Below are 16681 nucleotides of genomic sequence, written 5' to 3' on the forward strand. Positions count from 1 at the left end.
GAAATGAATCTGTAAATCACTCACTGGTTAACAGAATTCTTAAAAAATATGATGTCAAATCCTGTGCACACATTTCCCTGGCGTCTAGGCATAAAAGCTTTTTTATCCTATTGGTACCCTACATATCACTGTCTTTGGAGTTTATGCAAGTGTTGCTAAAGGCAGTTTCTATTCAAATATGTCACAAAATCCCAAAGAAGCCTTAGTAACACAGACTGATTGGAATGGAAACCAAATTAGAGAAAAGACTTGGTGTGACACTTGGCTGAAAGTCTCACCCATTTATTCAGGTAAAGCAGTCTGGTAGTTTTCTTCCTGACAATGATACATACATTTGTGGAACAAAATGGAAAAGCTGCTTCCATCTGAAGGCCTGGCTGTGACAACAAGGGGTTTTGTCGACTTGGCAATGTATAAAGGTTGTAGAAGGTCTTCATGGTTCAAAATATCTGTTGGAAGGGCTTCTTGCTGGTACTCAAACTTGTGAAGTGATTCAAGAAAACTTCATTGAAGTGCCACCTCAGTACCAGTAGAAGAGCTAAAAAATAAGCCTGGGTCTAGCTCTTCACTTTGAAAAAGCAGAATTGGACTGTCTACGAGTATATTCACTGGGGGATTTCTCTTCTACCCTCCTGAATGAGTATAACATTCCTGAGGAAGAACTCTTGAGCCAGGAAAACCTTTGCTCCAATGATCTATTTTTTTCCAAGTTTGGGAGTTTATTGCTTAGATAAAACCAGAAGGTAAATTATCAATCTAGACACACAGTCCTTAGCTGACAAAATCTAAAACTTGCAAATTGTTCAGGATATGAGGCTCCCCATAATAATAAAGATACTCAGTGTGCCTACCCACAGAACATCTCTTCTGTGTCCCAGGAGAAAGACATCTAATGAACAAACAATAAGAGGAAGTCCCTTTGTTATAGAAGTCTGGTCTTTGCAAGCAGCAGAATCTCATATACGATGAAGATGAGATATACATATGAGATACCATGTGGTATCAATCTTAGGAGATTCTGGCCTCAGTGAAAATTAATGGCAGCTGGAAGAGAAGAACAAGACTACAGGAGGGAAAAGACAGTGTAAGCTTGAAGTGGCCAGCAGGGTAGATAGAGAGGTAGTGAAATGAAGATTTTCATATATATATATATATATATATATATATATATATATATATATATATATATATATATATGAAAATATATATATATATATATTTTATATATAATAATATATATAAATTTATATAATTTATAATATTATTTAAATTTAAATATATATAAATTTATATAATTTATAATATATATATATATATATATATATATATATATATATATGGCCGCAGGCTTGTTACAGTCAGGAGCAACCTGGAGAAGCTTTTAAGTGATACAAGACACTTAAGAGAATCCACAAAAAAGGTAATATGATGTCCTTAACATGTTCAGCTAAAATGCTCAGCAGATACAAAACCCATTCTTTCAAGATGAAGGGACTGAGGTTGATATGCTGCCCATCTCGAATGGGCACAGCAAGGAGTGCTCCAAGGAGTTATACTTAATGCCAACACAAGGTGCTCCCCACCTTTTTGCAACCTTCCACCACCTCCACATCACAGTCTGTAGTGACATCAGAGTAGCCAATACCACCTAGGCATGGAATCTTCCCTATCTATTCACAATTTGGTTCTCTGCCAGCCTCCCTCCACGTTCTCAATGGGAAGTGAAAGTCAAGTTGACGCCTTGATACTCACACTGGTGCACAGATGCTGCAGTTGCTTCCCTTTTCCCACCGGGGTTTTATTTGGGTTACAAAAAAGATAAACTTTTTAGAAAAATACTAAGAAATAAAAGAGATCTAGAAATAGAAACATCAGGAGAGGAAGACCAACTTTTATCAATATTACAGTAGCAAAAGGATAAAATAGCAAATGATTACTGGTGGTAATCATTTCTGATTACAGACATGACAGGAGAGAACTTCCCCCAAGGTGAAGAAGCATTTTATATAGGGGCAAATACAAAGTATGGGAAACAAGAGAGATGAAGGTGAAGAGGTGACAAAAATGTAGGAGGAAAATGGCACAGTGGGGAATGAAAATGTGACAGTGACATGAAGGGGAACAGAAAATCAGAAATGGGAAAAAAAGAAAAACACGACAAACTATTTGCAAAATAGGATAGACAAAAGAGTGTGAAAGAAAATAACTATGAAAGCAAAGTTTAAAAAGCAGCAACAAAATGGCAAGCTGGTATTTTCAGGGAATGAATACATATAGCACACATTTTATTCTACTGCTTTTAAAGGTGAATGCAGGTGATGCTATGTAATTCATTTGGGACAAGACTGTAATTTCTCAGCAATATCCACAGGAGCAAATAAAGAACACAAGATCTAAAAAGATCTAGAAAGTTTTCTAAATGAACACTACCATGTGTTTAAGGGCTGTATCCACAGCAACTAGAAACCAACACAAAACCAGTCACCATTTAACCACACTCCCCTGAGAAACTATCAACATAACAGTTTCTAGCAACAAATTCAGACACAGTGTCCGCGGAATATTTAAGAGCTAAAATAAGGTACATCGAGTAATGAACTTGGTGGGCTTATTTTCAAATTCTACCACACACTCAATCCACTCATTGAATTCAAGGGTGTTTGACAGCCCAGCACTCACACACCCAGTTCCATGCTTCCTCCAGACCAGGAGATTTCAGCTAGAAAAAGACTGGAAAAGGTAAAGCTCAAAGAATTGCCAGCAAATAAATTCTGGGGTGATTGTTCCTTGCTTTTTCTTTTTTGTAGAAAGCATCCGAAGTGAATTCTGCTTTGGATAAAAGCGTTTAGTGAACAACAGGAAAAAAAAAAAAAGATAAAATTATTTACATCTCAGTATCATAGAGGTATACTAAAAACAACTTTTGAGAAAGGCTTTCCCCCCAGTTTCTTCCCTCCCCCTGCCCCCCCCCTTTTTTTTTATTTAAACTTTTTAATGTTTGTTTACATAACCTGTCAGGCTCATATTCTTCAGAATTTCTTGTAAAGACTCTAAGAATAAACTTACTACAAAAAGCATCTATTTAAGAGAAGGGCCACCCTTATGAGAGCCTGCCAACATTGCCCAGACAATGGAGCCCCATTAGAAGCACTGATCTTCTCCTTCCATAATGCTACCAACATCCTGGGAAACTGCATTGTCTCATTTCTCAAACAGACGAACTGAAGAGTAAAGGAGAGGGAAGAATGAGCAGAGCACCTTCTCAAGGGGCAGCTGAACAAAATTCTTGCACTATGGCATAGAGAAGAAAGTTAAAGTTCACTTCCCTCACCAAGCAAAGCAGAAAGTGCGAGAGAAAATGTTAATTTATCTCACCTATGGCACACCACCAACAGACAGCATATTGAGACTTCAGAAATCCACACAACATTTACCAGAATATAATTCAAAGCCTGTTTTGATGACTGACATGTACTTCACAGCTTTCATTATTTTCAATTTCACAAAAAAACTATCTAAGAAACTGAGCTGCATTCTTTATAGCTTCACTCCCACAGGTAAAATTATCATCTAAATTCTTTTCATCTCTAGCATGATCTCTTCCACTCCACTGTCTTCAAATTACACCTTGCCAAATTTCTAAAGGTAAAAGAATTGCCCAAGTACACCAATCCAGAAAATGGTTTTCAACTTTTCAAATATTATTTTGAGATTGAAAATAGTCTGTTTTTCATTATTCCACTGCACAGCAACATTTGTGAGTGATGCTTTTTCCGATTTAGCTGATGACCAGTAAATTCTGTGAATGAGTCATTAAAAAACACCAGGTGGGTCAAAAGCTTTCATGACACACCTTTTCTGCAGAGCCTTATGGAACATTCATACATTGATCCTATGGCCTTCTGATCACGGGTTTCACAGATTAGGACCAGTTAAATAAATGCTGTGCTCAAGTTAAAGGCTAAACATGAAGGTAACTTGAAAGTGTTTCAGCAACTTGTAAAGGGAAGCATCTTACTGATGTTCAAGCAGTGTTCCTGCATTTTAGTCAAACCCCTCCACCTTTTTAAAGAATTCTATTTGAAGTCAAACATGAAAAGACAATTTTCCACTTTCATTGTTCATAGCCTAGGGAAAGGACAAGATGAGAAGAAAACGTTATCAACAGTTCTTTTATCATTTACCATTCTGAACTTATTTACCACTTTTTGTAATTAAAGAGATATTAGAAAGACTGTCCTTCATAACTGGAAGTGTATTCTTTCTCACATCTGAAGAAACCCGGCTGCACTCCTCACAGCTGTTTGTAGTCCAACATACAGTTTCAATTCATTTTCTATTACAATGGCAACATTCAAGAATTGAGTAATTTCTAGTTCAGTTCTTATGTTAAAACTGATCAGCGTTCTAATAGGAATGGAGAAAAATAGATTAGAAGTTTCTCCTTGAGAAATAATTTCATCATATTGAAATGTTAAGGAAATAAGAAAAACTGAATAATGTTATCAGGGACTGGAAACAAAAGATTCATACTCCAGCTGCAGGCCAAAGCTTTATGCCATTACACCTCTAATTCTGGGAATGCATTAAGGGTAACACAGCTATATCTGTTTGCACTGCACTACTCACAACACAAAAAGCACTTGTGTATCAGTACAGAGCTGTGTTTCAGGCAAAGAAAACTCAGTGAAGACAGTGAACATATCTAAGATCAGGAATTGAGACACCACCTGCCTTGTTTTGCTGCCCTACAACACAAAGACTGAGAATATCTGGATTTGTTAGTTTGTATGAAACAGAGAAAATAAAAAGACTCTGCTATTCTGTTCAATAGGGACAGAGGATTAAACCAAGAGGATTAAACAGGGCAAACAGAAGTCACTGGTGGTTTACCTCTGTAAGTTAGAGATTTTAATTTCTGCCCTTAAGAAACAACCTATACACCTACAAACAAAGGAATTTCATAGAAAATTTTCAGCCTTTCTGAAAAGGCTGTGACCAGACAGATACTCAAAAGAGTAAGGAGCATTTTGACTTTCTAACTTTACACAATGGCTTTCACTAAAGACCACCAAGAAGCAATCACTTTACCTTTCAGCCTCACTTTTTGTGACAGAATGCCAGGAGTACTGATATCCCCACAAGATTGTCTGACATCCTGCTCCCATCTTGTGAAGAAGTTTTAACATACAAAGCTATACAAACCACTTAAATGGCTATCAGCAGTACAACAGTGTAGGAAAGACTGATGGAAAAAAATTAAAAAATAATTTTAGGAAACAGGAACAATGCAAAATCTATGAACCAAAAAAATGTATTTCTTCTAACAATATAATCCTTAAAGAATGTATAGCAATACCTGCTGCTGTCTCTGCCGCCTCATTTGGGCAACCTGAGACATCATGATTTGACGATCCAGTAACTCCATTCTCTGCTGCCTCTGGATGTCAACTGTGGCTCCCATTCCCACTCGAACTTCATTCGTTGGCTCCGCAGATGAGAAGACTGGTTCAAGAGTCCATGAAAATATCTTTGCTACCCATCTGGGTACACAAAGAATTCGATGAACTTTTAACATACTGCTATTGTAGCAAATCCCAGAAATCTGAAATAAAAACCAAAATGTTAAAAAAACCCTGAAAACCAAAAAATTTAAGTACACCACATTTACTTTGGATTTGGCTGCAGGTAACAGTTGGGTCTTTCTGGTTTTTTAAGTGCTTTTACTGTATTTATTCACAGTTCCCAGTCAAGAATCAGAGAACAAACAGGGGATTTCTTTACTTCCCTACAGCTACAAATTGCTTTTTAAAATCTGTGTGGTGCATTGCCTGTGACTCATAAAGTTGCAAGGGGTTTTTTGTTTGTTTTGGAATTTCAGCCCAAGCCAAATGACCCTTTCTAAAACTGGTCAAAATTAAAATAAAAGTTTAATTTCTAGTAAAAAACCTGGTCAGGGTATGCTGCATGCTGACCTGAGAAGATTAAGACAGCTCTTGAGGATGCTGAAGCACTCTACACACTCCTTCAAAAAAAACAAAAAAAACCAAACCCTCATAAGGCTTCTGTCCCCACCACCTGAATCTCTCCTTCTAGTAAAATCAAAAGCAAACCAGCGGAAATGAAGTTAAATACCAGTGGAAATGTAGTTAAATCTAAGACTATGCACACACTCATTCCAAAAGAAGCCCACCTGCCTTACAGGAGGGAAAAAAAAACATTTGAAAACCAATTCATTAAAAACTGTGATACTGAAAAAGCCAGTTTTTGCGAGGCCCTTCTCCTACTCATAAGAAAAAAACACATTCCCTGTGTTCATGCTTGCCTTGGGGCTTGATTTCATTTCAGATTCTGCAGGAGAAAGAGAAATCATGAGCCCCATAAATGGAATTACAGTCATCCCTCAGTTATTATTTTGAATGCCATTGTGAAGCCACAGCACTTGAGCCCAAAGCGGTCCCATCGCCATTCTGCTTTATGCCACATTTCAGCATTTGTGACTCTTTGTTGTCTGTTATACCACAAGAATTATGCTGTCACAGCACATGAACAGGAAGAGATCTGAACCTCAACAAATCTGTAAACATACCCCAGAAATGAAATTATGCGAAAAGCAATGTAGAAAATCTGAATCTGATTTATTTATTTATTTATTTATTTATTTGGGGCTATTTGTTGTATCTCACTGACATTTGTATAAAGATACTAAATGCATTGCTGATTATACAAAGAGAGACAGTATAGGAAAAAAAAACGTTCTTTAGGAGGGGGGATATTTTTCAGATTATTAACAAGGTTATTGTTAAATATCCAGTGAGGTAGTGAGACTTCTAGCAAAAACACATTCTGCTTTTGGAAACAATGATTTATGTTTTATATTACTTTCATTTTATGACTCACAGTTGGATGTACAGCCCAAGCTGCTGGTTGCTTGACAGCACAAGCACAGGCTGTCATTCTAAAATGAGAAAGAAGTGTTTTAAACTACTCTTAACCTCTTCAGTCTTTCAGTCATGCTAAAAGAAAGGAGGTAAATGCTATAAAGGCCATAATCACATCAGAGTGAAGGCTGCCTTTAATTAAAATTTTCTGTATTCAAAAGAAGGTCCTAACTGGACAGGACACTGTAACAGAAGCTTTTTCATGACCTCAAAGATTCTTTTCTCAGCTCTAGTGAAACTGTTCCAGATGACTGTAAACTCATGACTAAAACAGTGCACATCAATTGGAAATTAAGGTATAGCTATAATCACCAAAGAACAAGAAGAAGAAAATTCATATCACTTCTGCAATTCACCTGTTTTTGGTATGTACTGCTTGAGGTGTCTGCCTGGCAAGAAGGTCCCCCAGAAGCAAACCCCCTGATCCTGAGGGAGGTAGGTAGATAGGCTCCTCACCCAAGAAAACCTAGATTGCACAGTAACTGAAAAAGCAGTTTTGGGGGAGCGAGAATTACTAAACCTGATTGCAAATATTGCATACACATTTAATCTGATGTTTTCTTCAATGCAAAATGCACAAGCAGCACCAGAACATACAAATTATCTCCCTTCCTCCCACCTTGTTAGGTGTAGGTAGTATCATTAGGCTATGGAGCCAGGACCCCTTTTCATCCCAGGGATTCTGCACCTGATTGTACAGGTGTTAACTAGGAAGAGAAAGAAGTCCTACTCAAAATACTTTGTCCAACATCACACCAACATTCCTTCACTTCTTTCAAATGTCCCTCCTTGATACTGATCTCTGCTCTCTCTAACCACCTTTGAAAAGGTCTAATGTTTTCAAAAATCTTGAGCGGGTTCAAAAAGTCACAAGAACAAAACAAAGCAAGTGGTGATAGGAAAAACTACATCTCCCTGAATATATGACAAATCCAGACACGTGTCTGAACATACTAACCACAAAGATAATCACTATTTATCAAGTCAAGACAGAAAATAGAGCAATGAGAAAACAGCAGCCTATCTTTGGTGTCAATACTTTGGTACTTGTTTGTCTCAGTAGGGAAGGCATACTGCAAGCCTCAATTAACAGCTGGATCAGTAAAAGCATTCTTGTATTTTTCTTAGCGGAGATGGTTGGGCATGGAATCATTTAGGTTGGAAAAGACCTTTAAGATCATCAAGTCCAATTGCTAACCCAGTACTGCCAAGTCCACCATGTCCTTAAGTGCCACATCTACATGTCTTTTAAACACCAATAGAGATTGTGACTCAACCTCTCTCTGCCCTGGGCAGCCTGTTCCAGTGCTTAATGAACCTTTTGGTGAGTAATTTTTCCTAATATTCAATCTAAACCTTCCCTGGCACAACTTAAAGGACATTTCCACTTATCTTACTTGGAAAAAGAGATTGACCCTCACCTCATCACAATTTCCTTTTAGGTAGTGATAGAGAGCAAGTCATTCCAGAGTACTTAATCAGGAGAAAAGGCTTTATAAGCCTAAAAGTTTATGGACATGCTAAAATGAAGAGCTATTACATGGAAGTATAAGAAACTTTAAAATGCTGTGGTCATTTATAACAAATTTTCAATAAGTTTCAATTAGTGAGGACAAGATAGCTATTTCCATATTTCCAATAAGCCCAGAATGCACACATTTGTAGTTAAAAAAGGCCTTGTGATTCAGTCTGGCTCAGTGTCATACTTTCATCTTAATGGCAAGTATTTCCAAAGAACTTCCTCTATAGCTGGTTCATATGCAGAATTTGATAGATATCATTTTATAAATCATAAGCTTTGACAAAGTAAAAAGCAACTTTTTACACTGTTTTTGTTACTGACATTGAGTGAATTTCTAGTGTTTAAGAACATAATGCAACATTGTTTATTCAATGAAGATAAAATAACCTCATTATCTTCCAACTTCAGCACCGTACATCAGATTAAAGGGCTACTTCCCCCAATAGAGGAGCTTCCACTGTATTTTAGCCGCCAAAAGTCACCACAAAAAAACGTTGTGGTTATGTCCACACCGTTAAAATGGAGAATTTGTGGCTAGCAACATAAGGTGCATCTTAATTTCTGTTAGTCACAACATCTTCCACCATATTGTATGTGGTACAGTGCTAAGAAGAGGAAATGGAGGATGCTGGAAATTCTCTGGCACACTGCAGAGAATCTAAGTGTGCTTAGATATTTTCAGTTTCTTAATGCCATGACTTACTACTGATTCTTCACATGAAGTTTCCTAACCTCGTTCTGCCCCCATATAAAGCCTGCCTTCCCCTCCCCTTCCCTTAAGTCCTTCCAAAGTTGTACATTTTTGAGAAAAAGGAAGTAGCTGTAGTTTCTCTGCAATTAGGTAAATCAAACATAGAAGCTCTCCAGTATTTTACATTGCAAAGATACATATGCTCCACAAATTTTTTGGTGTTAATCAAGTACAATGAATTTCAATATTTAAATTTTAAATTTAAATATTGAAATTCACTGTACTTGATTAACACCAAAAAAGGAAATCAAACAGAAAAAAAGAAGACAGACTGGTGTAGAGAATTATGTTGAAAATTATTTTAACTAACAAAACTTGACATCAAATACTTGATTATTTTGTTCTGAAAAATGTAAATACATTCATCATATATACTCAAGACTTGGCTATTTTCAGATACCAACAAATGAAAAGCAAATAGTTTTCTTAAGGTGAAGTGACATTTTTATATCTATTTTATCTGTTTAATCCTTAGTATGTTCTGAATTCTAAAAATTAGAATCAAAACATGGGTTGAAATTTGTGTTGGGATTCTGTATTTGTCTTCATTAGCAAAAGCATTTATCATACCAAGAGGGTTGTGTGAAAACCACCTAAGAAACAAAACTACGCAACAAATAAATGCCACTACACACATATTTTCAACTTCCGTGACAATTCTAACAGATTATTTTGTTTGGGTTTCCTTTTTGGAAATTGTTGCAAATACTATAAACAGCCTTTTGTAAAAGTTACCTTGAGAGAAAAATAAGATTATAGAGATACTAAAATATTTTTCTTCAATTTTGTTTCCCGTTGATTTGGCTCATAAATTTTCCAGATACCTTGAAACTTTTTTTCCAGAGTTCATCAGTGCTTCATTGGTCAGATGGAATCATTATCAGCTAAAAAACATTGTGTATGTGCAAGCATGACTGTACTGCGATTTCAGCACAGTACAGCTACTTTTAACTTGTACTGGTGTCCTAAGCATAGGTTCCCTTGGTCTCTGCCAGCATTCTGTAGGTGATGATTAACACATTGTTAACCAAATCTTTTTAATTAAAAGATCAGGATTTCATTAATCTGACCCAACATAGACATCTGTAATTTAAAAGAGTACTTAATAAGCTGCTTATTTAAAGTTAGTGTCATAGTCACCAGAGAGAAATGGGCACTCTTGGGATGTAACTCATCCTTTGGCAGATGTCTCCAAAGAACACACACAGCTGAATTACTCTCATGGATTCCTTCTCTAAAAAAGGGCAACACTGCTGCCAAAAAAAGCAAACACTGATAGAACAATCTAATTCCTAATGAACCAGTTGGTATAGTTGATCAAACAGACCATAATTTGGACACAGAGACTCTTCCTCAGATCTAAGAGAAATTTAGAAGTGAAACACAAACTGAAAACCAATATCCATTTTTCTACAGAAGCCACAGATATTACAGATAAAGTGCCTTACAACATGTTATTACCTTTTCCTGTCCTTTCTCACTACTTTCTCCTTCTTCCAGAGCTGGAAATATCTGCATTTCCCTCCTCCCCAGACAGTTACAACCTCACTTTCAAACCAACATCCCCTGTATTCCAGATGAACCAACTTTTTTTTCTCAGATGCATTAACTGATGCAGGAGTAAGTGCTGGTAGCTTAGTCAGCTGTCATGTGTTCACATCTTGAGGTGGGCAGGGTGTCACAGCTCCCACCACAGGGAGCATTGTGTCAAAAAAGTCACCAGAATGTAGTGACACTCAGATCAAGTCACTTACAGTCAACCCTGAACACTGAGCACTGTCCACACACAAATACTGCACATTAGTTTTGGGCAGGATTCAGCACATGTGTTAACATACATGGACTTGCTGGAGCAAGTCCAGTGCAGGGCCACAGAGATGATCAAAGGACTGGGAGCATTTTTCCCATGAGGAAAGGCTGAGAGAAGAGGGGCTGTTTGGCCTAGAGAAGAGAAGGCCCAGGGGATTTTACCAAAGTAAAGAAATGCCTGAAGGGAAATGAAGAGGATGAAACCAGGCTTTTCTCAGTGGTGCCCAGCAACAGGAAAAGGGGAAATAAGCACAAACTGAAATATGGGAGGCTCCCTCTGAAGATCATGAGACACTTTTTCACTGTGAGGTTGATTGAACACTAGCACAGGTTGCCTAGGGAGAGGGAGGTGGTAGAGTCTGCATCCTTGGAGATACTCAAAAGCCATCAGAACATGGTCCTGGGGCAAGCTGCTCTGGCTGGCCCTGCCTGAGCAGGGAGGCTGGATCAGGTGCTACCATCAAGTGATTCTGTGAACTGAGTACATGCTCTTTGGGTAGTTCTATCAGGAAAGGGGAATCACATCTGTTATGCACAAAACACATGGTTTTACTTAGGTAAGTACTTAAGCATGGGCAGAATTTTTAGTATGTGAGTAGTCTCACTGATATTAGCAACACTACTGATATATATACTGTAATACCAACATCAGATATTCAGAAATTAACTAGATCCAACATTTAGCAAACATTTGAATCCACTTACAAGCACAGTTACAAAGTGTTCAAAAATCATACTTTGACTAAAGTCCTACATGAGACTGAATGTGGATGACTGAAGGATATCCAGACTAACTGGAGGATGAAGGACAATGAACAGCAGGACACAAATGTGGAGGTAACTGCATACATTAACACACTCTGACCAAAGATTCTCTTTGAGAAAGCACATATTTAATATGAATTTTAAGTATCTAGAAGGGATGATATTTTAAACATGAACACTATACTGTGAGGTAATACAAATGCAAATACAAAATGTTTTAAAACAACAAAGAATTCAGCATGCATTCTTCAAAATCACTTAAGAAAGGTGTGAGAGAGGAAGAAAAACAATAAGAAAATCAATGATTCCTGATCAGTTGATCAGATCTGATCTGATCAGATATTAGCTACATAGTTCTATTTTTACGACAGGAACTAAAATAATTAAAGTCTGGTTTAATTATTTTGCTCCCCCAGCTGAATCACTTTTTATCCTATATATGCCAATTCTAAAGGACATGAATTCACTATACAAAAACACCTCAGCTGGATGAACAACTAATAGAAAGGATGCATAAAGTTCTTAACAAACAGAACTCAAAAGTACAATCCAAGTACACTTGGGAGCATTTAACAGCATCTATAGTCTATGTAAAACTAAGTTAGCCACTTCAAAATTATGAATAGTAACTAATGTACTCAAAAAACCAGATCTGAAATTAAAATCATGCACTCAACACTGTCTGAACTTTCTATCTTAACCTTAAGCCATTAAAGTACAAGCTCTAAATTACAGATTCTCTACATTTTCCAATATCTAAATATAAAAAGCACAACTTTTCATACATTCTGAGAAAAGTAAATTCCAGCACAGCACAGTACCAATGCAGAAAACTGTTGCATTCTGTTTAGTGAAATCTCCAAGTCAGGCAGGGTTTTAGAAACTTCTCAGTTTCAGTTTCCTAAGGTTTGAACTGAACTCTACATAAATTCAAGGCACCTCACAGGAGACTTGGTGGATTCCAAATTTTGAACTTTATGCAGTGCAGGTCATCTTGCAAACAAATAAAAAACTAACACGAGGTAAGAAGAAAGGCTAGAACACTAAAATCACAGAAAGGGCCTGAAAGATACCTTCCCCCTATCAAATATAGCCCTAAGTTACTCAGAAAAACCCATGGCCTGTGATCTGTCTGATGACACTATCCTAGAAAGTGGAGGGAACTGCATGTCTTCATGGGACATGTCTTCTGCTGGTCACCAACCTGAGCTGACTTCTTTAAGCAGATGAGCTCAAGCTATGACTGAGCCTTGACACATCTCTCAAATTTCAATCCTACAAAAGTATGGCAAGGAAAAATGTAAAGTGGGAATCCAAAAGATCTTAAAGAGGTGGGAAAAAAAGGGAGAGAAGATGTCTACATCCAATGACTATTTTAAGGAAAAAAAATAGTGAAGAAACTGTTTCAAGCCTTCACTAAACTGAGTGATATGCACTACATGGAGGCACTTCTGTAAACAACTACTGAAAAGAATTTTGGGCATCTCTAGTATGTTTCCTAATTTTATGGCACAAACCCCAAAAAACTCTTATCATATGAAACAAATTTGGTCTGTATGCACCAGGCATCATATATTCCTGGCAAAATAAATCACAAGAAACTAAATTAGTCCTATCAATCATAAGATGATTACAGATTACTGATGACATCAGATTTGTGAATTTCTTTACAGTCTACTTCATAAATTCTATTTTCCTTATACATAAGCATCATGTATCTAAACAGCATGTTTTATACAACATACCAGCAACTGACATACCAAAAACACAATAATTGATTATCCAGTTTCATGTGGACAGTAAAGAAACTGCCTTTAAGACCACAATCCTGTGCTGGTTTAAAATTAGATCCAGCAAGATATACCTTTTCACAAAGACAGACACAGCAGACCTTCTGTATTCCAATAACAAAACATATGAGCTGTAATTTCTGCACCTGAGAAAAATTCACCATCAAAACTACAAATTGTGAAAAATTCCCTATCACCAGGCACATTACATCAATGCCCACCCGCCCACATAGACTCGCACATGCATATCTGTAATGATGGCATCACTCAAAACTACTGAAAACAAGAACTCAAGGGAGTACAGTTCCCAGTACCTCTATACCCTGCCTAGAATTCACAAGAAGGTCTCATGACACTTGCAAGGATGTAACTAGAAAGTCAGATCCCATTTCGTCACGTTCAAATATAGACTGTGAGAATTTAAATAAATCTAAACCAAGAACACCCTGAACACAAAGTGGAAACTGATAACAACTCAGATATTGTGCTGGCACCACCCATTTTAATATTCCACATAAGCAGAAGAGTAACAAAAGCTAAATTACAGAACAGCATCATAATGCACTCAATATGACTGCCTAAGTGATCTTCAGTGCTTAAAATACAGTGAAGTGTCTACCAGGCAATGAACTAGTGACTAAATATTACACCTATCTGACTTGGTGCTCATGCCTTTACTCATCCTTTCTGTACAAATACCTGAAAATTTGAGTCCACAAAGACTAAGGCAGTAAGCTAGAAAAATGTTAAGACTAATAAGAATTACATAACATAGGTTGTCAGAATGACGTAACATTAATTTGACAATCTGTTTCTGTACATATTGTACATATACATATGTTATCAACCAACTACACTTGTAGTGCTAAACGGCACCTTTATAGTTTTGCATATCCTTCCTCAGATTATCTAATATACCGTGAAACTTCATTGCTTTATCAAGTTTTTGCAAAAGACACCAAATTATAATTTCTAACAGAGGAGAAAAAGAGACTTTTTAATCACAGAATGTGGCAGATATGCTATGCAAAAGAAATGGCAGAAAATCCTAATATAAATTTCTTTTCAAACTGCAGCACTTCTTACAAAGTCATGGAGTGCAGCTCTCTGCTTGCTGCAGAAAAAAACTGAGACTGAAAACACGTCATAATTGATGATGACTTAATTAATGCTGACTGAAGCAATATGAAAACTTGAAATGATTTTTTAGCCATCCTGTGACACAGACGTAACTCAATTTAATCCTATGGATTTACACCCAAGTAAAACATACTGTCAATCTTAAATTTTAAAAAAAGATAACTTATAAAAAAGATTACTACAGAAGTTCAGCAAGTTTCATTATACAGAAAAATAAAACTTTACATTAAGAAGGAATTAAAATAAGAACTGTATAATGTATTATGAAAAAAAAATGAGCTACTCTTTATATGTCTGTATAATCAAGTATACACAGAGCTTCTGTCATCAGGAAAGAGGGAGTAAAAATGCCTTTCCATTTCTTTCCTTTCCTTCCCTCTCTAATGAACACCTGTTGGAAAGGAAGGGCTATTAAAAGAGCCAGCAGAGTAACAGGAAGGGTAGTGTATTTGGAGGAAGTCACAGATCCTTCAGTGGGCACAGAGGCTTGGGCTGATTTCCAGGGGAGATAGATTCTGATTTGTTAGTTGCACTGCTTTCATCGATATTTATAGCAAGATCAGATCATGAACAGACATCACTGTTTGCTGCTCTGACGCTCCTGTTATTAGTTATCCTAGAAACCCACAGTCAATGCAAATGGTAAGAGATCAAATCACTAAGTTGTAGCAGCATTTCCTTCTGAGCTCAACCCAAATTCAAATTAGTAGGTTCTATACAGCAAGGGCATAATTTGAGTTCTCCATCAACTTAATAATGAGTTCCCTTGGAAGTGGCGGCACTCCCACTGTTGAAAAAGGTTACAGTCTTTTGGGCCAAGAAATCAGCCTAAGCTCCTAATTTCTAAGTCTGTAAAATTTTAAAAGAAGCTTATCAGTATCTAACAATCTGAAAGATTTGGTACAGTTTGTTCCAGCACTTACCAACAACAGAGTCAGAAAGGAAAAAGATCACAGCTCCTTTATCTGACTGATGTGCAACGTGATTTTGTGCCCTTACTGCCATTGTCATGGTGAGAAACAGCTATATTATAGATCTCCTTGGAGAACAGCAAAGCATGAAAAACCTTCACAGCAAAGTTATTAAAACCTGAGTTTTGGAATCAAAGCTTGAGGCTTGCTGAAAATGGAAAAAACAAACCTCAACCTGGGGTACACATTTCTACCATTTCCTCAATAATCTCATTTATAGCTGTGGGTGTACAGCTATATCCACGGCAACAAAATTAATTTTATGCAGGGAGCAGCAGCACCCTGAAAATATTAACCACCAATTTTGTCGTCTGTCAGTTTATCACCAGCTAGTCAGTGCTTCACATATTTAGAAGTTGAAGAGGAAAACTTTCTAGTTAGCAACATAAAATGCTACTTAACTTCTGCTCTTTTTGAGTCCAAATATACTGTGCTGCTCATATACATAACAGAGTGTTTTAAGGAACATATGATTTTTATAACAGTAACTTACCAATCCACTTAAGGCTAAAATCCAGATGTAGGAACCAGAGGTTAAGAGCTAGAAGACAAGAGCAGGGATTTAAATTCTTATTTTACAAAGTTCTCGCTATATGGACCACTAAGTTGCAATATGATATAGGCTATGCACTCATCATGACAATGGGAGATGTCAGAGTTTACCTTTGTTAAAATTCAGTTTACCATTAAAAAAAAAAGTATTCCAGAAGGAGCAAGTGGAAAAAACACAGGGATCCAACAATTGTTCTCCTTCTAGAGAACAATACATTTTATTTTCATATAGCTTACTAAGTATAACAGGATGTCAGTTATAGGCTGCACAGAAAAACAGGTCTGAAAGAGAGACTGAAGCAAAGGAAATGACTCAGCAGCAACAGGAGAGTTCCAAGCAGGCAGGCACTCCAAGTGAAGCTCTCAGACATGCAGCCACAGACAGACTAAGCACCAGCATCAAAATTAAGGAAAGAAAGTTCTTACCCAGTGACATATTT

The 16681-nt window shown here is 36.9% G+C and overlaps 1 protein-coding gene across 3 annotated transcripts in view; it reads right to left on the reverse strand.

The window, feature by feature from the left end:
* The window catches only part of UBAC2 (UBA domain containing 2), an 89736-nt gene that overhangs the window by 13607 nt on the left and 59448 nt on the right, over positions 1 to 16681 (reverse strand). For 2 of the 3 annotated variants that reach the window (XR_011679755.1, XM_071430913.1), the window contains exons 6-7: positions 16183 to 16230; positions 5360 to 5605 (exon numbers count right to left, since the gene is read on the reverse strand). Coding sequence is in view for 2 of the 3 variants with exons in the window: in XM_071430913.1 (XP_071287014.1) it covers positions 5360 to 5605; positions 16183 to 16230 (294 nt within the window). In the remaining variant the exon portion in view is untranslated. Of the gene's footprint in view, positions 1 to 1335; positions 2827 to 5359; positions 5606 to 16182; positions 16231 to 16681 lie in introns of those variants that run through there. The other variant, XM_071430914.1, reaches the window with a different exon arrangement.

Source organism: Agelaius tricolor, unplaced genomic scaffold, assembly GCF_023055355.1.
Source record: "Agelaius tricolor isolate 1412-34295 unplaced genomic scaffold, bAgeTri1.0.p SCAF_7, whole genome shotgun sequence".
NCBI lineage: Eukaryota > Metazoa > Chordata > Aves > Passeriformes > Icteridae > Agelaius > Agelaius tricolor.